Consider the following 25,988-nt stretch of genomic DNA (forward strand, 5'->3'; position numbering starts at 1 on the left):
GCTATAAAGCATACAACCTAAATATTAATATACTCTCAGGGTTAGTAACTAAGTGTGTTGATTTTCTCATTTCAAATCCAAGAGGAAAAAATAAGGCAACAATAGCTGATATGACATTTTTTTCCAACCATGCCATATTCACAACTTGACTTTTTGCCTTATGTTTTCCTGTCAGACTTATTTCACAAAAAATTAACATGAGTTTAGTGAATGACCTTGTATATGTTACAAACAAAACCAAAAAATACATATATTTTTTAATGTTAATTAATATGATATGGTTCATTCTAAGCAATATAAGTAATTTATCTTTCTGGAAAAGTTATGGTGCAAATACCTTCTATCTGCAGCCATACATTTATAATATGTTTCATTCCAGATATTTTCTGTGTGTAGAGCCACCTACCTGAGCTGCCAGTCAAAATATGTTTTTGGGGCTGGCAATACCAGTTTTGTGCAGCATTTGTCTCAGAACATAAAGTATGCTAAGCCCAGAAGCCTTGGACAGGTTATCCATGGCTGGACCAAACAGAATGTAGAGGAATATAGCTGATGATCTACAGAATAAAACCACTTTTTATAGTGGTGTGGGTTTATATACTCTTTTTTTTTGTGCTACATGCTGTCCATGGCTGGCCCAGATACACACTCAGCTATTTAACCCTGCTAATCAAAAAACATCAATTGGTGATTATTTTTGTCATCTGTACTCTGAAATGCAGATGCTGAAAAAAGCAAAAGCTAATTGGCAATTTATGTCCCATCAAATCGAGTGCAAAGCACTCCTTGCCTACCTCTGCTGGACTGCAACTCCTATCATGCTAAGAGACATTCTGAATAAGGCTAGTGGAGGTTAAATGTGTATTGGGTGTAATGGGATAGTGAGGCAGCTTCTTTCCAAACAGTGCAATGTAACTCCAATCAAACTAACCCTGTGGTTGACTGAGCTGATAAGAACTTTAGTCCACAAAGCTTTATATTGCAAGTGAGAATTTTAATGGTGACATAAAAATTTATACTTAAAGTATTTTTTGTAATATGAATCCCTAAATCTCAATAAAATTACATCGCTAAGAGATGCTTTGTTCACAATTCTTCTCTGTGAGAAGCATTTAATTATATTATGTCCACCTTGAAGCACAAAAATGGGGGTGATACTTCATTAGCTGCAGAGTCTTTTTTCCATTTAAATTATCTAGAATTTATATTTATCAATATAGATGTCTTTGGGTAAGTGTGCTTATGTTTTGCACATGATAGAGAAATAGATATTTTAATTAATAAAATTGTTATATTGCTCTATTTTATATATTCATCTTTCTGCTAGAGAGCTACTCCAACATCTTCAAACAGCTTAGCTCAGAATTTGTCTCATCTTTCCATGAACCAGAACAGTCAGATGAACAGCAAGCTCCCATCACCGGAGAATACCTTACATTCTCAGTTCTTCCGTACAGCCCAGCCTTATAAACGCAAGGTGAGCCTACCAAATGTTACTTCTCATTTAATTGAAAACCTTCTGCCCGGATCAGGTTTCTAATCTGTCACACTGCTTATTAAAAAAAATATGCCAGGAATGAAATCAAGGGAAAGGGAACCATCCCTGTCATGTCTTGTATAATATTTCTTATAATCCAGCTGGCTGGTCTACCTACCTTAAATAGTTACTATCATTTCAGACCATCAGTTTAAAGGCCTGCTGTTTTATAGATTTGGAATGCAGAGCACATTAGAGGACAGAGAGTTTGCACATATTAAATTTATATTAGTTTTAGTAGTTGCACAATATTCTGGTCATTCTAGATGTATGACAATTGCATAAATTCCACAGGATCAGGTTAAGAATACAAGAAACAAATAGTTTTGTTAATTGTTGCAATAAAAAAAAGAAATTTCATCGACAAACAATCCAAGTCATAAGTTGCCTGTAATGTTGAGATATAGGTCAAAGTTATGCTAAAATTGAAAAAAAAAGAATGAAATGCAGAAATCACAGAGAAAAGTCATAGTTATACAGTATTAGAGATATGCATGTTGGTGATTAAAACAATTAAGTAAACAAGCCCAATATATGGAGTAGGGCTGGTAAACCTAACTTTAGCATACAGGACAAGACATAAAGGTAAATAAAAAATACAATTATACATATATCCAGGTTGTAATAGACCAAATACCAAAGTGGTGGAGAATAAACATAAATAAGTAAAAAATAAAATAAAAATAAATATATATATATATATATATATATATATATATAGTATGAAAAAAGGAGATGCACTCTGCGGTCTTTCTGAACGAAATTACTGGTATTTAATGTAACAAAATGTTTACATAAATCTTATCAACATTTTGACCTCTTCAGGTCTTCCTCAAGATCTTGTATAATAACATGTTTACGAAATTACTGGTATTTTTAATGTAACAAAATGTTTACATAAATCTGATCGACGTTTCAACCTCTTTAGGTCTTCCTCAAGATCTTGAGGAAGACCTGAAGAGGTCAAAACGTCGATCAGATTTATGTAAACATTTTGTTACATTAAATACCAGTAATTTCGTTCAGAAAGACCACAGAGTGCATCTCCTTTTTTCATAAAATATATACTACTAGCGTGGAATTGCACCAGGGCATACTATTGACATAGTACTGGAGAGGGTGAGTGTCATTACACACACACATATATATATTTTAAAAGGCCATTAGGCCTGAATTTGTGGGAGGAGTTATGGCCCCTACTTAAACTCCCAGCCCCTACCCACCTCTGCCATTAAAGCTCATTGACCCCACTTACCTACCCCCATCTAAATATTACATTCCACCTTTGTGGGCCCTCTTCTATTACAGGCCTACTCGTTCGTTGGTTTCAGCACACCTCAACCAACTATGCATCTTCTTACACTTTCCATAACTAATTAAATTCCAAGCACAAATATATATATATTGTGCAACATATAGTGACATTATAATATAAAGGATAATTAATTAAGTACAAATAATATTAATTTACAAATTAGAAAATGGTGAGAAGTGCACAGCATATGTTGCTTCCAATATGATCATCAGCTATAGTTGTTACAGTTACCTGATCTTTGGAATAGACAGCACTTAAAATAGTATTTGTTGCTAAACATTATATTGTTTTTATGCACTTTAGGAGAAGACAACATGTGTTCAAAAATCAAAGAAGAAGAACAAAGATGAAGTTGCTGCCACCATTGAGGAAAATGAGTCTGTTGGCTTTATCTATCCTTACAATGATCTCCTAGTGTGGGCGGTATTGATGAAAAGGCAGAAGATGGCCATGTTTTTCTGGCAACATGGAGAAGAAGCCATGGTGAAAGCTGTAATTGCGTGTAAACTGTATCGTGCAATGGGTCATGAAGCAAAGCAAAGCAATATGGTGGATGACACTTCAGAGGAACTAAAGAAGTATTCTAAGTATGGACTATGACTTCCCTAAAGCTTACAAACAAATGAAATTAACTAAAATTTAAAATAATTAAAATCTTTGCTTCTTTAATGGGAGCAAACGTTGAAATGCCATGCCATTTTTAAGATAATATGTATATTATCTTGTATAGGGAACCTCAAATTTTGGTAAGCATGCAGAATGTCTATTCTGCCCGCAGTCATTCCTATAAAAATAAGTGACTCTGCAGTGTTTGATTTATTTTCCTATGGAATTCATATAGAAGAAGCTAAAAAGGTCCACACGATATCCATGCATGATTGCTACTACATTGACAGTTCATACTGTCTGAACACCTCTTCAGTTTGAATTTTAAACAAAGTGCGTTTTCAAAGATAAATGCGGGATTTACACCTGTCAAAGAAATGCAAGATTTTAACAGTATTATGATTTTTTACATAAGTAAAATTTAAGAATTAGTATTGTTTCTGTGCTTACTCTCTCTTTTCAGTTAATGTCCATATTATAAAGCGTACATTCAGACATCATGAGCTGTTTTTTCATTTCCAGAGAAAAAAAATCACTTAAAATCTTTGGAAAAATCAGTGCTAAGAAATTGATTTGAGTTCATATAATTCATCTTGGTGAGCTGGTATGTAGGTAGTAGAATATACTTTAGCTCTGTGGCTCAAAATGCTATTATTTGAATGTATTTTTTTTTCAGAGAGTTTGGTAAACTTGCTTTGGATCTCCTGGAGAATGCTTTCAAGCTGAACGAGCAAATGGCCATGAAACTGTTAACCTATCAACTAAGCAATTGGAGCAATTCAACATGCCTAAAACTAGCTGTGTCCTCAGCTTTACGGCCTTTTGTTTCGCATACCTGCACACAGATGTTACTGACAGACATGTGGATGGGGTGTCTGAAGATGCGAAAAAATTCCTGGCTCAAGGTAATTATTAGGACTTGAGTTCATCAAGAAATATTTGTGATACACTCATCAATTCTTTCATTAGTAGATTCTTTTTTGATTAGTTATCTGTAATAACCAAAACTGCAATGAGACTTTGTTTAACTTGGTATTTTCATAATCCCTGTGTAAGTATTTGGCTGTTGTATTTATGGTGAGTTGTAAAAACAGACTCTTACCACGTTAAAGTAAATGTTGTCAACCATTTTTCCTTCAAAACTCTATCTTTAGATTCTTTTAAAGATGTACTGAACAACATCAACTATTTACTATTTTTCCATATTTTTATATTGAAAAATTCAACTTAATGTACTTAAACTACAACATTCTCAATTTCCAAACAGTAAAATGAGTTCAGACATAAAATGAGTGTTCATGGGTGATACTTACACAGCAGACGTTTCTATACAACAAAAATATGTTATTATGATGAACTTAATTATCATCTCAAATATCAGGCATCATAGATTTATACAGAGATTTCAATGTGGAAAATGATTTACTATTTGTTATCACATAGTGTAGGGTGGTATGTTTTGCTTATGTTGCCACATGACAAAAATGATTACCTTCATGTGTTTCCTCTTTGGTGAACTTCCAAAGATTGTTTAATGATGGTTTCAATTGTAAAGTTTTAATAAGTGTTCAACAAACATATTATCAAAAACCTAATAACTTGTTGCTATTTATATGGCACTAATGTGTTCCATAGAATTGTACAATGGGCAAGCAAAATCAGCTACATAAGCCTGACCGAAAAAAAAAAAAATAGGATGTGAGGGCAAATCTTACAATATAATTGATAAAATTAAGAATCAATTACCTTTGTTCAAAAAAGTTTCCAAAAACCTGATAATGTTCTTTTCATTTTGAAACAAAGTGTTTTAATAGAAGATAAGTAGGGAAATAACAAGATAATTGTTAATGCATTGACACTATTGGTCCTGTTTCTGAGCTGATGAGATAATGTACACATCATTATTATTATTATTTTATTATTTATATAGCGCCATCAGATTCCATAGCGCTCTGCCTATTTACTGAATGTATTAAAGCAGGAAGAATCAATTAAAAAGTGCAGTCAACATGTACAAAAACAACTCTCACCAAACATCATGAATTATGATGTGGGCAGACTATTTAATACATTAAGCAATAATATGAATGAGCTGTGCACAGGACAGTATTTACATGTGAAGTGCCTGTAGGCACAACATTCTAAGGCACGCACTGCTCCCCAACCCCAATTAAAGACAGATAAAGTAAGAATAATGAATTTATTAACTGGACATTGTGGTCTGAAAACATATTCATATTTGGATACTGTATAACTATTAATGTATGAATGAATTGTGTTTGAATCTATGAGTGTTGTGAGTGTATGCATTGAGAGGGGTTACATTTGTGGTATAAAGGCTGTTTAGGATTATTGAGTTTAGGGCTAGAGTTGTGTTAATTTTATTTAGGAGGAGTAAAGCATATGATTAAAGTAAAGGATGAATGTTCTCGTTTAGGCTTTGGGTGTTGGAGTTTAAAGGGTTAGCAAAGTACTCATCTTCTTATGTCTTCTGTAAACCAGTCAGATTAATGATATTAGAGGTGCGGGAGTGGTTATACAGTGTGCATCACTTGGAGCTTCTTCTGCTCCTCCTAAATGGCATTTCCTTTGTGAGAGTTTAGTAGTGGGCAGATGAGAAGTGATCCCTTCCTCTTCCTGTCCAGCTTCACACACAGACACTGGAGGAACTCAGGGTCGGTGCAAGGATTTTTGCCGCCCTAGGCAAAAGTAAAATTTGCCGTCCCCCCCCCATATGACATCACAATGCCCCACCCATATGATCTGCCATGTTAAGTAACGCCAGTGCTGCAGTGCCGCCGTGTTTACATTAAAAGGCCTGCAGGGACAGGCTATAGACACCAGAACCACTACATTAAGCTGAAGTGGTTCTGGGGACTATAGTGTTTCTTTAATGTGAGGTAAATTAGAGATTAGTGCCACGAATAATATACTAGATTGCCTACTTACAACCAGATGAGGATGATGATGGGCTCTAGCTGCAGTCTGGCTCCGCTGGTCTGGTGTAGAACAGGCTCTCTGGAGGCTGTTTGTAACTGTGGTCACAAAAATCAATGTTCTGGGAGAACGGGAAGCAGCACCATTTTGTTTAACGCCCTTTACACAGCTCAAGGTCTGAGTCCCAGGGTCCACCTTCATGTTCCACCAATGAGTTTGTTCACAGGAGGTGGAGTAGGGGATGTCCTGATATGTGTGTAAGGAATGCATTGTGTAAATCTGTGCTTGTATGTGTAAGGGCTGCAAGGTGTCTTTCTGTGTATGTACGGGATGCATTGAGTGTGTGTAAGGGGTGCATTGAGTGTGTGTGTAAGGAATGCATTGTGTGTAAGGGTTGCATTGCTTGTCGGTGTGTGTAATGCATTGTGTGTTTTTCTGTGTGCAAGGGGTGCATTGTGTGTGTGTGATGGATGTCAATATCTGCCACCTCCCTTGTCACTCTCTTCTCCCCCTCTCCCTCCCTTGTCACTCTCTTCTCCCCCTCCCTTGTCACTCTCTTCTCCACTGCTTGTCCCTCTCTTCTCCCCCCTCCCTTGTCACTCTCGTCTCCCCCGTTGTCACTCTCTTCTACCCTCCCCCCTCTCATTCCCCCTCCCAACCCCATCAATTCCCCTCCCTGTCAATTTCTTCCCCCCACCCTGTCAATTTCTTTCCCCTCCCTTTCAATTTATTCCCACCCCCCTGTCCATTTATTCCCACCCCCCTCCCTGTCATTTATCCCCCTCCCTGTCCATTTATTCCCCCCCTCCCTGTCCATTTAATCCCCCCTCCCTGTCCATTTATTCCCACCCCCTCCCTGTCCATTTATCCCCCCTGTCCATTTATACCCCCTGTCCATTTATCCCCCGTCTATTTATCCCCCCTCCCTGTCCATTTATCCCCCCCTGTCCATTTATTCCCACCCCCCTCCCTGTCCATTTATCCCCCCTCCCTATCCATTTATTACCCCCCACCCTGTCCATTTATTCCCCCCCCCTCCCCTACCTCTGTTGTAGCGTGGCCGAGCTCTGTATGGTCCGCATGTACAGGGAGCTTTTGTTTCCTGTACCCGGCTGGACTAAAAGGAAGTGAACACTCAGTGTTCACTTCCTGTTAGTCCGTTCGGGTACAGGAGACAGATGCTCCCTGTACCCGCAGACCATACAGAGCTCGGCCACGCTACAGTGAGGGAGTGACAGGAGGGAGCGCTGAGCACTTCGCTCCCGTCAGCCCCTCTCCTCCTGCTGCGCCCAGGCGGTGCGCCCTCATGGACGCACCAGCCCGGGCAGAGCTGCAGCCGCCTGAGGCTCTCTGCAGAGCGCTCGGGCGGCTGCAGCATGAGGGGGGCCGGCGCTCCTGGTGGCGCCCATTCCCAAGGGGCACCCTAGGCGGCTGCCTAGTCTGCCTTACAGGTAGCGCCGGCCCTGGAGGAACTGGGACAACACTGAGTTTTACACCCTCTATAACTGTACGTGCATCTCTGCCATCAAACATAGGAGGCTGACTAGACTATAGAAAACACTGGCCAAGATACATATCTCTCCTCACCAGCCTATAAAGCTTAAAACACACATTAGAAATTCTGAAAACAGGTGCCCCCTAGTGAACAGGTGCCTGTAGGCAGATGCATTTTGGCTAATGGAAAATCCATCCCTGGTTGGGCAGATTACTTATTATTATTAAGATTAATTATAGTCGGTTAAATTATAAACGAGATTATTTGCCAGTGCTTCAGATTCTGCTTTGAACTGACTTGCATTTATTGTTTAATAGGTTATTCTGGGAATTCTGCTGCCTCCGTTCATCTTCATGTTGGAATTTAAGAGTAAAGCAGAGATGTCTCATGTGCCTCAATCACAGGACTTCTATCAATTTACTCGACACTATGTTGACCCGTCACCTCCAATCACCAAAGCAGACCAGGCTGCAGTAAGCAACACATCTTCTTACAACCATTTCATGTAAAGTAAATCTGGTATGAACATATGAGATATAATGCTGGTATTTGAATAGCAATTCTGTCAATGACATCTATGAAAAAATTGCTGTTTAATTACCATAAATCTGCCTATCAGGAGATAGCCACACACAGAGACCACTTTGCCAAAAAATTTGCTTCACAGTGTGTATTTTTTGTGTCTCCAGATTCCTTACCCCTAATTTTCTATCTAGAGTCATTTTTCTGTGCTTTCTGGAAGTCAATGCTATTACTATTAGGATTATTCATTAAAATATGAATTCTCAGGAATTCTCAAGGGAACTCTCAGGGGAAATATGAAATTAATTTAAAATATTATTAGGACAAAAAAATCAAACTGGAAACTTTTTAAAATCAGCTCTGTCTTATTTCAGTTCAGTTATTTTGACCTTAGGGGGTTACCACTAAAGGCCTGTTACCACTCCCTGATGATGGGGCAAACTGTTTTAGAGTGGTTTACCTTCAACCTGGGTCCCGCCAGTAGCTGAGGCTTACATGATGGTGGCTTATCCGCGTTCGGTATCAGAAGAACTTCCGAATCCAGATGCTGATCCTGCTGCTAATTTATTGTCTGGGAGCATCAGCTGAATGGGTGCAAAGAAATATATGCAGAATTGACATTAGCCAGCCAGGAATTTGGGCGATTTTATAACTTATTTACAAAATGTAGTCCTTGGTAAATTAATTAATAATTATAATATATCTCATACATATTTTCTATCTCAGCTATTTAAAACTGAAAATTGTTAATTCACACAATACAAGTTTACGCACCACAACCTGCTAGTATTTCAGACATCGCCTCCTAGGCTATATTTCAATCAAGTTTTCATGAGGAAGAATTTAATGAAACTGAAACATAAATTTGAGTTTTACTGGTGTGTTCCTGCTATTTAAATGAATAAAGAGGGCTACGCATGCATATTTTTATTATATATTCCAATTTTCTTAAAACTCGTAATTATGGTGATATTATCTTAGTGCCTTTTAAAGTGCAGGTGGTTAAATTAGCCATTTGTTAATTACTATGTTAAGGCATGCATTCTGTGATATACCGCTAATGAGATAATGAATGCACATTTAAAATGTTATGTATATACTCTGGAAAGTAATGAAGATGTTGGCTTTAATCTTAAAAACTAAAACATGGCAGGCTTTAAAGAGAAAAAACAACAAATAGAGAAACAAAAAAAAACATATGTAGTTTGCAGAGTGTATACTTTAAAGCATGCTTGGAAACTTGATCAATCTAAATGTAACATGTTTGGCATCTTTTCTTTCCGTCATGTCTGCACTGGTTTTGTGATGTCTGTTGCCACCTGCTGTCTGCTAGCGAATGGTTCTTGATGCTTTGAAATTTTTGAAGTCATTAATATTTGCTGAGTATTCACATTAGAAATACCTAAATATCTAGCCTTTTCAATGTAAAAGAGATTGTGAAGATTTCTCAAACAATTATGTGTTACATGCATTATCATACTAAAAGAGTAAAACAAATCAAATTTCTAATTTGTGTGCAACTATTATGTTTATTTACAGAATTTTGATGCAGAAAAAGGGGAGAGGAAATCAAATGATGATAAAAGCTTTTCCATTAATGATCAAGGCAACCTTTCACTCACCAGGAAAATCTCAGAATTCTACAGTGCCCCTATTGTCAAATTCTGGTTCCATACTGTAAGTTATTTGTTTGTCTATTTGTTTAGAATACCCATGTATATTCCTAGGATGGTATAAATGTTCAAGACTCTGGAAGGGTAAAAATGAACTCCGCAGCACTGTGTATAATTTAATAAATGAAAGGGTACTTTTCCTGTCCTACTTTAAGTAGACGTCTGACACTAACATTCAGGCAATGTTTTTAACCAGAGAGGTCTAGAGACCTAATATTTCGGATAGACTTGTACATAGGCCCCCATGCACAAATGCTGCAAATGACACATTTTGACCATAACGGGCTGAGAACACTGTCCGTTGTTAATTCTATAATATTATACTTTGATAAACATTTGATGAAGTAGCACATTTCAACAGTATACAACTGTAAGCTCCAAAAGATAAAAAACAAAAATAAAGAGGAACCGTATACATAGTAAGCATTTTCACAGAAATCTTTTACTAAAATGGTGTATACATTGAATAATACAGAAATACATTAAAAAAAAATCTAAGTTCACATACATACAGCAAAGAAGAAAACTAGTTGTTTTTTTACTATGTCTTAAAGAGTGCAATGCTAACATTCTACTGTCAGGATTACTAGTTGATCCAGCACGTAGAATTGTGTCACACAGATGACTAATAGGTAACGTATTACCGGGCCTTAGAATGGCCGGACTTAACGTACCAAAGAATAGTCAGGATACTTACCGAGGTCAGGGGAGACAGAAAGAGACACAACGATAAGAGAAAGTCAGAAGTCAGGGATACAGAATACAGGGAAGTCAAAATCAAAGCCATAGTCAAAAACCAGAAGAAACTTGAATCAGGAACGCGCTCTCGGACAACCACAAGGGAAATCACGACAGGGCACTGGGCAGGATGAGAACTGGGCCTAAATACCCCTCCTCTAGATCTGATAAGCTGTAACCGGCCTTTGACCCCAAAGGCAGTTACCAGGTTTTCATTCGCATATTTGCTGCTCAGCATTAACCCTTCTGTGGATTTGGTTGCTGCTCGGCACAACTTTTCCTGTGTGGACAGTAAATGCCATTAACCACATTTTTATAAGCGGATGAATACGTGACAGCTACTGCCTTTTTTAAAGCCATTTTTTTTATGCAACTGGTCTGTGATAAATATTTTTGTTTATATAAATGACAGCAGTTGTTGAAAATTGTATTCTCTGCTTCCAGTAACCCTAATAAAATGAAATGCTACACTCCCTCCTCTATAACAGCTTAAAGGAAAACTGCAGACCCATAAATCACTTTAGCTTGTATTATATGTGAAAAGTGTGTCCTTTCATTTTACAAAAACTGCACATTCTATTATAAATTTCAACTTTTATAAACTAACTTTGTTACACACCCAAGCCGTGAATCAGACTACAGGTCATGTTACTTTCTGGTTCCGTTAGCTTAGTGGAGCTAATTGCCCAGAGCACCCACCTTGCAGAGACTTCTCATTGAGCTGTAATAGAAAGTCTGTGATTGGACAGCCACAGAAAGTATGGGTGGGGCTAGAAGGGGATGGTTTGTAAAGACTGGCGATAAGATAAGTGTTTTTGCAAGCTGCTTTTAGACATACCTCGATGATGCATAATTAGATGCATAATTAAATGCATGCATGTTTTCATTGGGGTATTTCTACTAAACAGTGTTTGATCTTCCTTTAGTCACTGTATCTCAGCTTAAGGTTTAATTTTTGCATATTTTGTTCACAAATACTTTATACTTAATAAAGGGATGACTTCCTGAAAGCTTGTCCTTACAAATTTCTGCTGGTCTAATAAAAAGGTATTGCAAGATACTAAAATTAGCTCTTGTGTAGCATTTGTGTAACATTTTAAGCAAATAGTGGAGTTGTTTCCCAACATGGATATGCATTTTGAAATATTACCTTTCTGCTATACTACCTACTGTATTTATTGTTTTATGGTTAAATGAAAGCAGTGTATGTGTATTATACATGTGTCAACTTGTATTTTTTTATTCGCAGATGGCATACTTGGTGTTTCTCATGCTATTCACATACGTTGTCTTGGTAAAGATGGAGCCAAGGCCCAGTGCTCTAGAGTGGGTGGTTATCATATACATGTTTACTAATGCTATTGAGAAAGTCAGGGAGGTGAGTAATGTATTATCTCAATAAACTCAGCAGTCCTTAAAAATAATTATGCCCCTTGATATTAGATCATTTGTCATTATGATATGTTTGCCGCCAGCAGGAACAATTTACACATAAATTACTATGTACATTTTCTCCAGGACATACCAAAAATGTAGATTAATCTCAAAATGTTATTTTATTAAAATGAAACACTTTTTGTTTTGTTGGTGAAGGTAAGGTGGGTAATGTACGTTTAAATTTTTCGGATTGTGAGAGAATAGATTTGTTTTATACTTTACACTGCTTGGATGTTGTTGTCTTTTTTAAGCTTACCATTTACCTTCCTGTTGTACTAAAGTACTTTTAGGATGCATATTTATTATAGATTTGATGAGCCCTCCTTATCTTGTATCTGGGGTAGCTCAGTGCAGTCTTCTAATAGAGTGGTGGTTGACTCTAGTTGTAATACTGTGCAGTCACAGCATGAATATCAACAACGAATTAGTGCAAATTAAATAAAACATATATTTTAGAAAAAAACGTTTTTTTTACATGTATTTTGCTTAAAATTAATAAAAAGAAGTTTACAACCACCCATAAAAACATACAAATGTTCCACTTATTCATACAATTCACATTACTGAGCTAGTAAGGTATTCCAAAGACATATCATGGTTATTAGAAAATAACTGGATAAAATAGCTTAATGGAGTGATTTGCAACTTTATTTGCATGGGTAACATATATTGAAGGTTGTATATATATATATATATCCTTTTGAACCACATAGAATAATCCCTACATCTTGTAGAGAGCCACTTCTGTAGTCGAAAATGTAGTCCACTACATCTGGAGTCCCAGGCATTGCCTATTTTTCAAAAATACATACAATAGGTGGAACACACGTTGGTATACTTCCGGGTATACCAATTATTTCTTTGTATATAAGCAGATATAAGACCAACACTGCAATATTCACGTAGAAGTAAATTCCCCCAGTGGAACGCACACGCCACAAGGGATGCGTTCCAGTGATGCCGACCATGCGTCCTAACGACGCAGGTCATGCGACCCAGAAGTAGAGTGCATGATGTACAGCCGAACCCGGAAGTACCCGCAAGAAAAGACTTAAATGGATGCCAAGGAAGCTCCCCACAACATATACCGACTGAGGAAGCCCCCACGATAGGGCAAAATGCGTCTCAGACCTACTAGCCATTAGGCAGTGCCAATATTGGACTGATTGGGACTTATTTGAACTTTTTTCTTTTAAACATCAAACATTTTATTCTATTGCACACTGTGCACTTTGTTTAGTTTATTTCATTTAATAAAGCTTTTTTTATATGGGAGAGAAGCTTTTCATCTCATCTTTACTCCAGAATCGTTAAAGGCTACACAAGGACCAGCTGGAAGAAGGATGGGGACATTCTATTAAGAGTCCTTCTGCACTACCCATGAGAGCCATATGTTATAATTTGGCTCCATGCTTGTGTGTACTTGATATCCACAATCTCAATACATTATTTAAACTGGAAATATTGCACTATGTTATTTAGTTTTTCTTTATAGAATCATCAGACGTGTGTTCCACCTATTGTATGTATTTTTGAGAATTCTTTAGAGTGGTGAAAGGGGGTTCCCACTAAGGTGGTTTGCAGCTATTATTGCAACCACACATACCCATTCATTGTGTATTTCACTTTTCACTATTGCCTATTTTTGATTGTAAGTACAATTAAAATTGTGAAGTAAAAAGAGAATTGCACATTGTAAACATAACTACCTGAGCTGGAAAGCCAATTTGGCCATTTTGGTCGACACTTTTTCAAGTTTATGTTTTCCATAATTCAGGGTTTTGTGAATAACCTCGTTATTTTTTGCATTTTGAAGATACCATTTTCTCACTGTTTCTCACAAATAGTTTTCACTGCATTGAGGATTTTTAGCATTTGTTCAAAAACTTTTTGTATTTTTTTCAAGTATCGAAATTAGATTATATCAGGTAATCAAATAAACTGACTCTGCAGACATTATTTATTTGCTTCAGATGGATCTATTGAGGAATAATTGCTTCTATTATAATGCACAGCATGTTTTTCAAAGCTTTTCAGGAGTTTCACCTTGTGTTCATGTTCACTGGAGTTGAAACATTCCGGAAGGGCACTTGACATGATTACACAGTGAACAGAGTCACTAAATCACTTACAAAAACTGAGTGAGGGAATTTATGTGTAACACGGTTTAAATTTGGTTCTAACAAGGGCTGCTATATCCACCATATATTCTTGTACACATAGAATTTTTATGTTGATTGAAAGCACATGAAAAGTATGTCCCTTTTGTATTTGTGCTGCAGGGTTCCTTATTGATTGGTCAGTTTATTTCATACCTTCACTATCTGAATGTTCTGTGTGCTTTCCATACTGTCCATCAATATATATAAGCCAGATGTATCCCAGCCATATGGTGACCAAGGACATGTTACCTCAATTTCTAGCAACTCTTCTATAAAAATGTATATTATTTTTGGATATTTGTATTTGCTTTTATTTTGTTTTTCTATTACTCAGACATGTTACAATGCTGCCCCATTGTTCCCTATTAATGGTTAACAAGTATGTTGGGGTTACCCCGGTCTCATTAGAGATGTTTTACCTGAAGCTGAAAGAAGCAAGATGAATTGTTAGTATAGGACTCACCTAAGAGGTTATTTACCTTTTATGTGGCAGGTGAGCTTACACCTAATGGCCAATGGAGTGGAGTTAAAAACCTCTAGTTATTTTAATGTGCATAATGATTTGGAATAGCACGCAAGTAACTTTTTTCCTTTTGTTTTTGTTGTGTGTATTTCGGCTGATGTGTACTGTGATCATTGCTGCCTCCCAGGAGTAGTGGGAGTTTGAGGACTTATTTTTGTATATTTGTAAATGTGAAACATATGGATTCATAATAGATGACATAACATAAAAGCCTGGACCAAATAACATATTGTAGAGCAACATAATACAGTTGTTTTCTACTTAATCAACAGTTTTCAGCCATATGGTGTAAAATTTACCCCCCAAAACTAAAGGGAGCAGTAGAGATAACAAAAATAAATGAAACCATAATATAGAAGCTACAGTCTCTACAGGAAATATACAATTTTTTGAATTTTTAATCCCATAATTTACAGATCTTGCTTCTTATATTCACAATTTCCGGGTGACTTGTAGGAGGGGTGTGAAATGTCCAGGTGGCCTGTTGGAGAAAGAGTCACAGGTCTTACCCCTTGTCTTAAGCAACTGTCTTTCAGTATGGGTAAAGAAGATACACGCTATAAGGAGGTTGAAGCCATAAGGGTGGTGGTGAAGGAAATGTGAGGAAACAAAAGGGGTTGAGGAAACGGGTGGGTTAGATACACAAGGGGGTACAAGAGATGCAATAAGGGTGCAATGGGTACAAACGGAGTGCAAAATGCACTAAAGGGGGAATAAAAGGCACTAAATGAGGGATAAGGTACACTAAATAGGGGTAAGATATTCAACTGGCTATTGTATTTTATTTTCTAAATTGTTTTTTGTTAACATATACACTTACCCAGACAGCTAGCAATACAAACTGCACTTGTAGCTAATTCCTCCTGTGGAAGATGCCTATAGCAACTATTGATTGCCACATTGCCCTCTGCTTTGGCTTTAGAATGTCTCTAGTGCCCATCATGCTTATGTGCACAACTTTTCTAGCACAGCTTTTATATATTTGGTTATTTTGCTTGCATTGGTATCTTTCCCTTTTTAGTAACAGACCTATAAAATACAGCAAAACAACCACAAATCTAAGTAAACTCAGTTTGTAGTATATTAATAATAGTATAAACTTCTAATATATCTGCAATGTTTGTTTCATTTTCTCTTTTGCACTCAGATATTTATGTCGGAGCCTGGAAAGTTCAGCCAAAAAATCAAGGTGTGGATAAGTGAATACTGGAATGTGACAGATACTATAGCCATCATCCTATTTGTGGCAGGCTTTGGTTTGCGCTGGGCTGACCCTCCACTCCAAACAGCAGGCAGGCTCATTTACTGTCTGGACATAATATTTTGGTATACACGCCTTCTCGATTTCTTTGCAGTAAACCAGCATGCCGGTCCATACATTACTATGATTGGAAAGATGGTGAGTGTCCACTCTTAAGGAAGTTATGTAATTATGCAAGCCCAGCTATCTTTGAAAATTTTAGTATCTTATCTGGAAGCTCTTATATTGTTTAATGTTGAGGCGATGAACACATACAATAACTGTTGAATATAACTTGTGTTGCAACTAGGGATAAACACAAATCAGTTTTCAAACTCGTCTTAATACAACAACTTGCCATTCATTTTTTTCTGGCCCAATTTTCTTGTAGTGGACTTAATTGACATAACATAGCTCATAGAGTGGTTGGAAAGAAAAACAATAGTTCAACAGGTCTGTTCCTACATGCTTTTAGGATGGATATATAGTTTAATTTTACCTCCACCTTTGTTTGCTGCAAGTTGGTTAGTGTACATGTGAGATGGTGAACTGACTGCTGTTATCATTTATATATGCAACACCCATAAATTAGAGAGTTTGAAATACTAAGCAAAGGACATAAAAAGACTGACAAACAAAAAGCAGATACAGTAGGAACCTTACAAGATTGCAATCTGAAAGAACCTATTGCATTTTGAATGATAGAGGAAATTAATCTACTTGACAATTGTATGAAATACTAAAGCCTCATTGTGAAAAGCTTTCCTACAGAAAGAGCTTTGTTAAGGAAAAAAAGGGCTTTTATCACCAGCCAATATAATAAGTACCAGGTAGTGAGGATCCAGGTCCACCTGGGGAACGTGGGCAAAAGCCTCAACCAACAGCAAACAGTAGAAAAATGAGTCCAGCACAGCTCTAATCTCAACGAGGGGAACATTTATTTGTGGTGTCAGGTTGGATAAAACCCTGTGTGTGGCTGAAAAAACATCCAGTTATTTGACACTAGAGATGTCCCGAATAGTGAGGGTATGAGTATATAGCAATACATTGTTGTGAAAGATGGCTGTCATGTTTAGGGTGTAGCTTGCACGTTATCAACTGTGTATTTATATCAGCAGCTCCACCACTAGTTATAAATCAAGTGTGAGTCGCCCCATGAGATGAGACTAGTGAATAACATAATACATGAACGGTTAAGGTAAAGGCATGTAAGGAACTACGACAATAAACTCTTTAGGAGGTGAAATAAGGACATGTTTAAACGTTTGCTACTTTACTACTTGGCCTGATAGGGGACGTAACAGGGATTAAACTGATAAGAATAGTACTACTTAGCACACCACTCCTATCTGGTGGCACATTAGATTGCACGTGCAGTGCCCCAAATTTGAAGTAGGAGGACCGACCAAGCATCTTTTTCCATCTCCCGCTTCCTAAAATCAATGCCATATACACGCGTAACAGGGATTAAACTGATAGGAATAGTACTACTTAACACACCTTATAATAACGCAGAGAGAGGCAATGCAGAGAGAGGAGTCTGAAGAAGAGGAGTCAGAGGAGGAAGGTGGCTTTGAGGAGGTGGAAGACCAAACACAGCAGGCATCCCAGGGGGCTTGTTGTCACCTTTCGGGGACCCTTGGTGTTGTACGTGGCTGGTTGGAGGAAGAGACCTTCAATGACATCAGTGAGGACAAGGAACGGGACATGGCTAGCTTGGTATCCAACCTTGTGCAAATGGGGAGTTTGCAGTTGTGCAAATGGACTGTTTGCGGTTGTTTGCGGTGCGTTAAACGGGGAGTTTGGTCTGTCACTGTGAAGTGGGCGTAACCCTTACACTACCTGCTCGATACTGATCGATTAAAGCAGGTTATTCCAAACAATTTAGGAATGTTAGGTGATTTATGCCCTTAATGGATTAAAACCAGACTCTGCATCAACTATGTAATTTTCCATGGGAGTTTTGCCATGGATCCCCCTCCGGCATACCACAGTCCAGGTGTTAGTCCCCTTGAAACAACTTTTCCATCACTATTGTGGCCAGAAAGAGTCCCTGTGGGTTTTAAAATTCGCCTGTCTATTGAAGTCTATGGCGGTTCGCCCGGTTCGCGAACATTTGCGGAAATTCGCGTTCGCCGTTTGCGAACGGAAAATTTAATGTTTGCGACATCTCTATTTGACACCATAAATAAAGAATCACGTAGTGATCTTTTTTTCTATAAATGTGGTATGATGTGTGCCCAAATGTAAAGGATGAGTGATTGGGTCTCTCCGGATGGGATTTTCTTGTTGCTTAATTGTTTATTTCCTGCATTGTAAATTGTTTCCTACTTTTACACACTATTGACTTTTTTTTTTTGTCCCCAAATTTTGCTTCCTCTGGAACAGGCTTAACTAATTGATGGGGCTCTGAAGCAGCGACTTACTTTTAAAGATGTTATTTCGTTGTTCTGTTCTTCCTTGCACTCAATTTATACCAACTCTCTGCCCTTATTTTTGTCACAACCAGTGCTCCATCCTCTGTAAGCTTGTCTCCCATTCTTACTCATCATGATATAAATTATCAGGGTGAAGACTATTATGGTATCATATAAAGCCTATGAAGTAGATACACTAATAAAGCATTGCAGTGGTCTGACCTGGAAATGTCAAAATATAGGTTAAATTAGTCAGAAGTAAAACAAATAAAAGACATCCTAACTGAGCAGTAAATGTTTTGTATACAGTGTACAGATCACTACAATTCAAACCTTATTCTACTTAGAATAATCAAGAGTTATTAGATTGGACAATGAAAAATTTTACAATTTACCAGTGCATAATTATAGCTAAGTTAACTTTATATTTTCAATGATATATGCTTTATATTACAGACATCAAATATGTTTGGAATAGTTGTTATTATGGCTATTGTGATATTGGCATTTGGAGTAGCTCGGAAAGCAATTCTTTCTCCAAATGAATCTCCTTCATGGACACTAGCTCGTGATATTGTGTTCCAACCATACTGGATGATGTTTGGTGAAGTCTATGCCTCAGAAATAGATGGTATGTTTCACCTGCAAGTTAATTTAATTATTGTCTCTAAACATTTTATGTCCTCCATGTACCATTAAACATATGGTGAGCACATTTTTTGGTAATTTCAAAGCGTCTCCATTTTTAATTTTAAAGTAATTTTCTTTTCTTCTTTTCTATTTTCTTCACTGACTAGGCACACACCATAAAGTGGCCAGAAAGTGAAACATTGGTTCTAGTGCCTAATCAGTATGAGGCTTACTGAAGCAGCATGTTGAGAGAAAATAACAGCACAGAAGGGCTAAACGAAAAGGGGAGGGATGTGTAAAGGCCACAAAGCTGGCGTGCATTTTAAAATGTCAGCATGTGAATCTCTTCATTCTTGATTTTTATTGCCATTAGCAGAGACAGTTTTCACATTGTGCTGGCATTTTGAAATCACGCATTCCCAAATATAGCAACTGATGAACTCAACTATATTTCTGATATTATGTCTAAAGTATGTTCAAAAACCAATATATCTACTAATGTGCCAACTATTCTAAACTTGTGAAAGCAAATTCCCCCATTTTTTCCGAAAAGTGTGTGGCTTCCTGGTGTTCCTTTCGAGTAATGAGTCTGTGTGTATGAAGTCTAAATAGATGATAGATGTAAAATCCAAAGAAAAAAAGTTCCCTGCGCTCTTTCCACATCCCTATGTATTTTTAAACAAATTGAGGTTTTTGGTTACCTCCAATGGCCATGAGAGGGTATGCCCACCTGCCATGTCAAGGCAGACCTCTTTGGTGGGTCAAAACTCTAACCATTCACATTGCTTCCTTGAGCTTCTGGCAAAGATATCTCTAATGAGACAGAAAGGGGTATTTTTATGTACATCCCTACATGCTTATTAACCTTTAAAAGGGAGCACATGGGCTGTGCAGCAGCATTGTAACCTAGCTGTGTGATACAAAAGTGAATACAAATACAAAGAAACAAGTCCTGCGCTCAAACTCCCATTACTCCTGGTAACTAAAAACCTCCATTTGTTTAAAAATACATAGGGATGTGGAAAGAGCGCAGGTAACTTTTTTCTTTGGTTTTTACTATATGTATTTTGGCTGATGTGTACTATGGTCATTGCTGCCGCCCAGAAGTAATGGGAGTTTTAGCGCAGAACTTGTTTCTTTGTAGATGAAAGATGTGTGATTTTTTTTTTTTTTTTAAGACCTTAGTCGAGACTAAGCTTGCAGTTAAAGGGAAACTCCAGTGCCAGAAAAACTATCCGTTTTTCTGGCACTGGAGGGTCCCTCTCCCTCCCACCCACCAATGCCCGGTTACTGAAGGGGTGAAAACCCCTTCAGTCACTTACCTGGGACAGCGGCGATGTCCCTCGCCGCTGTCTCCGCCTCCGCGACGCTCCTCCTAGTGATTACGTCGGCCGGTGGGCGAGACTAATCTCGCTCACCGGCTGAGGAGACCTAATGCGCATGCGCGGAAATTCCGCGCATGCGCATTACGTCTCCCCATAGGAAAGCATTGAAAAATCATTTCAATGCTTTCCTATGGGGTTTTGAGCGACGCTGGAGGTCCTCACACAGCGTGAGGACGTCCAGCTACGCTCTAGCACAGGAAACCTGTGCTAGAACCCAGGAAGTGACCTCTAGTGGCTGTCTAATAGACAGCCACTAGAGGTGGAGTTAACCCTGCAATGTAAATATTGCAGTTTATGAAAAACTGCAATAATTACACTTGCAGGGTTAAGGGTAGTGGGAGTTGGCACCCAGACCACTCCAATGAGCAGAAGTGGTCTGGGTGCCTGGAGTGTCCCTTTAAGTGAGACTCCTTTTTTCAAATGGATGAAGGTTGTTACAGGTGTGTCTACTGTTTACCTTATATCTTTGAGAAATCTATATTTTGTAGAGGTCATAGGAACTTTTCAAAGAATTTTATGGGCTTTGATATAGCTACTCAATACGGTTCACTTAAAGGACCATTGTAGTGTCATAAATACAAACATGTATTCACTTAAAGGACCACTCTAGTGGTGTAATATACAGTATATTTAGCTACCCAGACCCACACTCGCAGGAGAGTAAAAGTTTTTAAACTTACCTTTTCCACTGCCGTACTGGTCTTGATGCGGCTAGTTCTGGCTCCATTGCTTAGATCATCAATCTTGATTATTTCAGCCAATCCAATGCTAAGAAAGCATTGTGGGGGAGGGTGAGGGGGTGGGAGGGGGGGCTATTGCACATGAACGCCAATATAGTATCAATGCATCTCTATAGGGAACATCTCGTGCCTCAATGAAGACGCTGAATGTAGGTGCTGTACACTGTGCAGCACTAGACTAGTAAGCACCTCTAGTGGCCGTCTGAATGATTGCTCCTACAGGTGTTAAAAGCCAGCAATGTAAACACTGTCTTCTCTCTGAAGACTAAGACTGCATTGCCATGCTAATTACACCACAACCACTATATTATAGTATTAGAATATAGCTATACCCATGAATGTAGATACATTTTCGACACATGATTTGCATAATGTAACTTATTCTTTTTACATATACTTAACTCATGTTTACATAAAAAACACACAAACATTTTGATAGTATGAATGTACAGTAAAGGTTAACATTTCTAGTATTATTTCTTTCAAGATTGTGAAGAAAATCCAGATTGTCCTCCTGGTTCATTCATCACCCCATTCCTTCAAGCTGTCTACCTCTTCATTCAGTACATCATCATGGTGAACCTGCTGATTTCTCTCTTTAAGTAGGTACTGATTTTATCTAATAGCAGATCTAAGGTAAACATGACTAATTATTAATAAACCACACCTGTACTGAGAGGATAGTCACCAAAATGTTCTTGTTTTTTAATTTAGAGGATAATTACAGTGAGAAGGCAAGTATCTTAAGCTTGGGATGATTTCTAAAATATGGAGCAATCAGGAACATTGATTTCAATAGTGATTGGTCTATAGTGGCAAAACAAAACTATGCCATCGTACATTTTAGAACATGGAATTTGAACAGTTATGTGATGACTGATATTTCCACAGTCATTTTAAAACCTGTTAGAAAATTGCAAGCTATGTTGCAAATAGTACACATTCAGTGCAGCTAGTGCCATTCTTTCTCTGCAAATACCAGTACCACTACCAGTACCACCAGTTATGTCATCATTATTCTCATTTCTCAAAGATTATTTTGACCACAAGAGACAAGCAGCTTATATATACAAAGGTGAGAAAAGTTACCAGCTCCAGGGTAAAACCGTTATGGTTGAAAACAACTTTCTTTGAGAAAGAACAATGGAATAGCTAATATTTTTTGTTTTCTTTTTCAGTAATGTGTACATAGCGATGAAATCCATCTCGCACAAGCTATGGAAATACAATCGATACCGCTACATTATGACATATTATGAGAAGCCATGGTTGCCACCACCTTTAATATTACTGAGCCACATATTCCTACTTATCGATAGCCTGTGTCACAAACAGTCAGTCAGTGAGTCTGATCAGGATGAAGGAGATGCTGGATTGAGTAAGTAGACTCAGGAGTATATTGAAGATGGTAGCCTGCATTTATTTGATTGTTATAATATTGTATTAAATAGTGATGAAAAAGTGGCTTCTACAATAGGTCTAGCTGGCTCTGGCTACTGATAAGATCTTTATGGATTTTACCTTGGAAATGGCCCGTAAGTCGTGTAGATAACAGACTGGGTTTACTGTGTCATAAAATGTTAATTTGCATGGAAGTGACAAGTAGTTGCCCCCCTTTTAACATTTTTACTGAGGTAGCAGTTTACAGCTTTACGTTTGCCTTATTTTATGGTTCTGGAAGCACAAACAGTACAATATGTAAATAACATCTACATTTTGAATTAAGAAATATGCAGGCATCTGTCTCATTGCAAAGGGGAGATCATAGTTTAGAATGCCATGGAGGCAACATCTAACCACTTTTTAACAAAAAGGGAATGATGCTGTTTGCCTAAAATTAGTGGATAAGTAGAATAATTATTCTTCAAATTCTACAAATGTGTGCAGACCCTTGAAACGGAGCGTTAACAATTCACTTCTTTAGCAAAAAAAAAAAAAAAAATATATATATATATATATATATATATATATATATATATATATATATATATATATATATATATATATATAATGCACTGTTTGAGTAAATTTACTCACTTAAAGGGAATCTATAGTCATAAACATCATTATTATTTTGAGACAATAAATTCCCTTATAGCGATGTTATCAATGCTCACCACCTTTGCTCAGTAAAAGCTAAGGTAAATAATATCTCACCTTGTTTCTCCATCAATGTCAGCATCATAGATTACATCACTAGTGATATCATCCAATCCCATGTCACGAAGACAGCCACTAAAGGTGTATTTAACTATTTCATGTAAACATGACAGGTTATATAAAACAGCAATGTTTTGCATGAAAGATAAAATGGCAGGCTCACTGCAACCAGACCACTTTATTGAGGTGAAGTGTTTGGGGGAGGTTAGTGGTCCTCTAAGACTTTCAGGATGCGTTTCAAAATTACAAAGTATCCATCTCTCCATTGCATTTTTAAAGTGATGACATTTTTTATTTTTAGTGTTGTGATTAGTGCAGATAACGTGTATTAGTAAGAATTAGGTATAATAAATAAAGTGATGAGCGTTAGGCCACAACAAAACCTTTGTAGCATCAAGATAATTAAGATTCAGATCAACATTTCTCTTCAATTATAAATATTTTGTTATACGCATCCATTGCAGGAGTAATGTCGTTTTCTGAGTTTATAATGATATTGAGTGACATAGTGCTTTTGTTACATTTAGTGGGATCATTCCCATCTTTGTAGTGGTCAGTATCTTCTTACAAATTGGTAAACTATTGTCTGACTTGAATTTTTCTCTTTTCAAACATACCTAATTAATTCCTGCTCATTGATGTTAAACAGTCATAATATGGATAATGTATAATTCTATGCCATTGGGAATCTCTGCTGAGTTTAACGTCAAAACTAATGCTGAATTTCAAAACTAATAGTCAAAACTAATGCTGAAGGTTTTTTTGAGCGTTTTAGATAGTTCCAAGATGGAGTAACATTGCCACCAAGTGGCTATTATTCCTAACTGTTATGTGTTTTTATTTTAGCTACTGTTTCTATTTCTTGTTTTGAGTGAGAATGTTGCAAATGGAGAAACATTTGCAAACTGTCATCTTAAGCTAAAATGTGTAATTTTTAATGATTTCCTGAATTTTTCATTAGTGTAATGTGAGAAAATATACTTTCAAAAAATAATTATTTTCATTGTTCACAACAACGATCATACAAATATTTGAAAATTACCTTAGGAGAAAACAAATGTTATCATATATCTTATAACTCTGTCATTTACTAATTTATGAGTATTTGTTTAACCTCTTCATGTCGGAAATCCTGTATACACGATTGCCAGGGTGTGCACCCATACTTAGAAATCATGCATACATGATGAGAATCATTGCAAATGAAATCTGTTCATTACAAACAAATTTTGTTTGCAATGATTTTGCTGGTAGCAGAGCCAGCTCTACCTTTCAAGCACAAACTCTGCTAAGGTCCCCAGCAACCCCCCACCTCAAAGCAGCACAAGTCTGCAGATTTGTGGTAAACCGTAAGGGGGCATTCTGAGGAGGCTGCTCTCAAGGAGAGGGCCTATTCAGCTGGCAGCCCATTGGGAAAACTAAGGATCAGAGCCACATAACTGCCAAAAGGTAAGAAGAATCAGCTAAAAAAAAAAAAAAAAAAAACACAAGCAGCAATGTGTGGGGAGGCTGAACAGGAGAATACAGACTCCCCATATACAATTTACCTTCCCACAAACTCAGTAGGTCACATCACCTCCCCCCCCCCCCCCACACACACACACACTTACAGACACCCTGTCACATCACTCCCCCCACACACAGACACCTGGCCACATCACCAGCCATCCCTCCACACACGGTCACCCTGTCACATCACCCACCATATGTATACAGACACCCTATCACAACACACACACAAATATAAGTAAAAAATCGGATGCACTCAAATATTTCCACAGTGAAAATATTAAATGAAACATAAATTTATGTGTGCCACGATCGACAGAAGAGAGTCTGCACATAGGCAAGTAAAATTTTTGTGAATATAGAGGTGAGTGCCAAGGATATTTGTAATATATATATATATACACACAGACAGACAGAACTTACAACTAAGTGAATATTGGACAATGTATTGGTGAGAGGATTAATGACTGTGAGGAGAAATGTCTCTGTTACATAATGTTATTTATTTACAACTCTGTTTCCTATCTGTAACCTCATTAATTGGCAAATTATTTCTTTTAAAGTTTTTAAAACTTTTAAAACGTTGTACTGGTAAGTTGTCACCATATGTTTGTTCATATTCTCTTTCCATTGCATTGTGGCAGATGATTTGTACGTGTGCTTATGTGGTCTGTAACTGATAGCACAAAATAATTATAGTCTTGGTTGTTTTCAGCACCTTTTACATCCATGTTTTGTAAATAATGTAATTTTATTGTTTGCAATTTTTAGAACTTTACCTGAGCGATGATGAGTTACGAAAACTACATGACTTTGAGGAGAAATGTGTGGAGACATATTTTCATGAAAAAAATGAAAGCCTACATTCCAGTGATAGCGAAAGGATACGCACAACAACCCAAAAGTCAGTCCAATACTCAACATTTAGATTCTTGACATAAACTCATACAAATATGTATACA

General features: G+C 37.3%; 1 protein-coding gene across 1 annotated transcript in view; it reads left to right on the forward strand.

The window, feature by feature from the left end:
• The window catches only part of TRPM6 (transient receptor potential cation channel subfamily M member 6), a 182,170-nt gene that overhangs the window by 110,665 nt on the left and 45,517 nt on the right, over positions 1-25,988 (forward strand). The window contains exons 15-25 of the mRNA XM_063455032.1: positions 1,328-1,477; positions 3,156-3,439; positions 4,135-4,363; positions 8,208-8,363; positions 9,952-10,089; positions 12,073-12,201; positions 16,093-16,344; positions 19,059-19,233; positions 21,845-21,959; positions 22,536-22,735; positions 25,798-25,930. Coding sequence (XP_063311102.1) covers positions 1,328-1,477; positions 3,156-3,439; positions 4,135-4,363; positions 8,208-8,363; positions 9,952-10,089; positions 12,073-12,201; positions 16,093-16,344; positions 19,059-19,233; positions 21,845-21,959; positions 22,536-22,735; positions 25,798-25,930 — 1,961 coding nt within the window. The remainder of the gene's footprint in view (positions 1-1,327; positions 1,478-3,155; positions 3,440-4,134; positions 4,364-8,207; positions 8,364-9,951; positions 10,090-12,072; positions 12,202-16,092; positions 16,345-19,058; positions 19,234-21,844; positions 21,960-22,535; positions 22,736-25,797; positions 25,931-25,988) is intronic.

The sequence above is a fragment of the Pelobates fuscus genome, chromosome 5 (assembly GCF_036172605.1).
Source record: "Pelobates fuscus isolate aPelFus1 chromosome 5, aPelFus1.pri, whole genome shotgun sequence".
Classification (NCBI taxonomy): domain Eukaryota; kingdom Metazoa; phylum Chordata; class Amphibia; order Anura; family Pelobatidae; genus Pelobates; species Pelobates fuscus.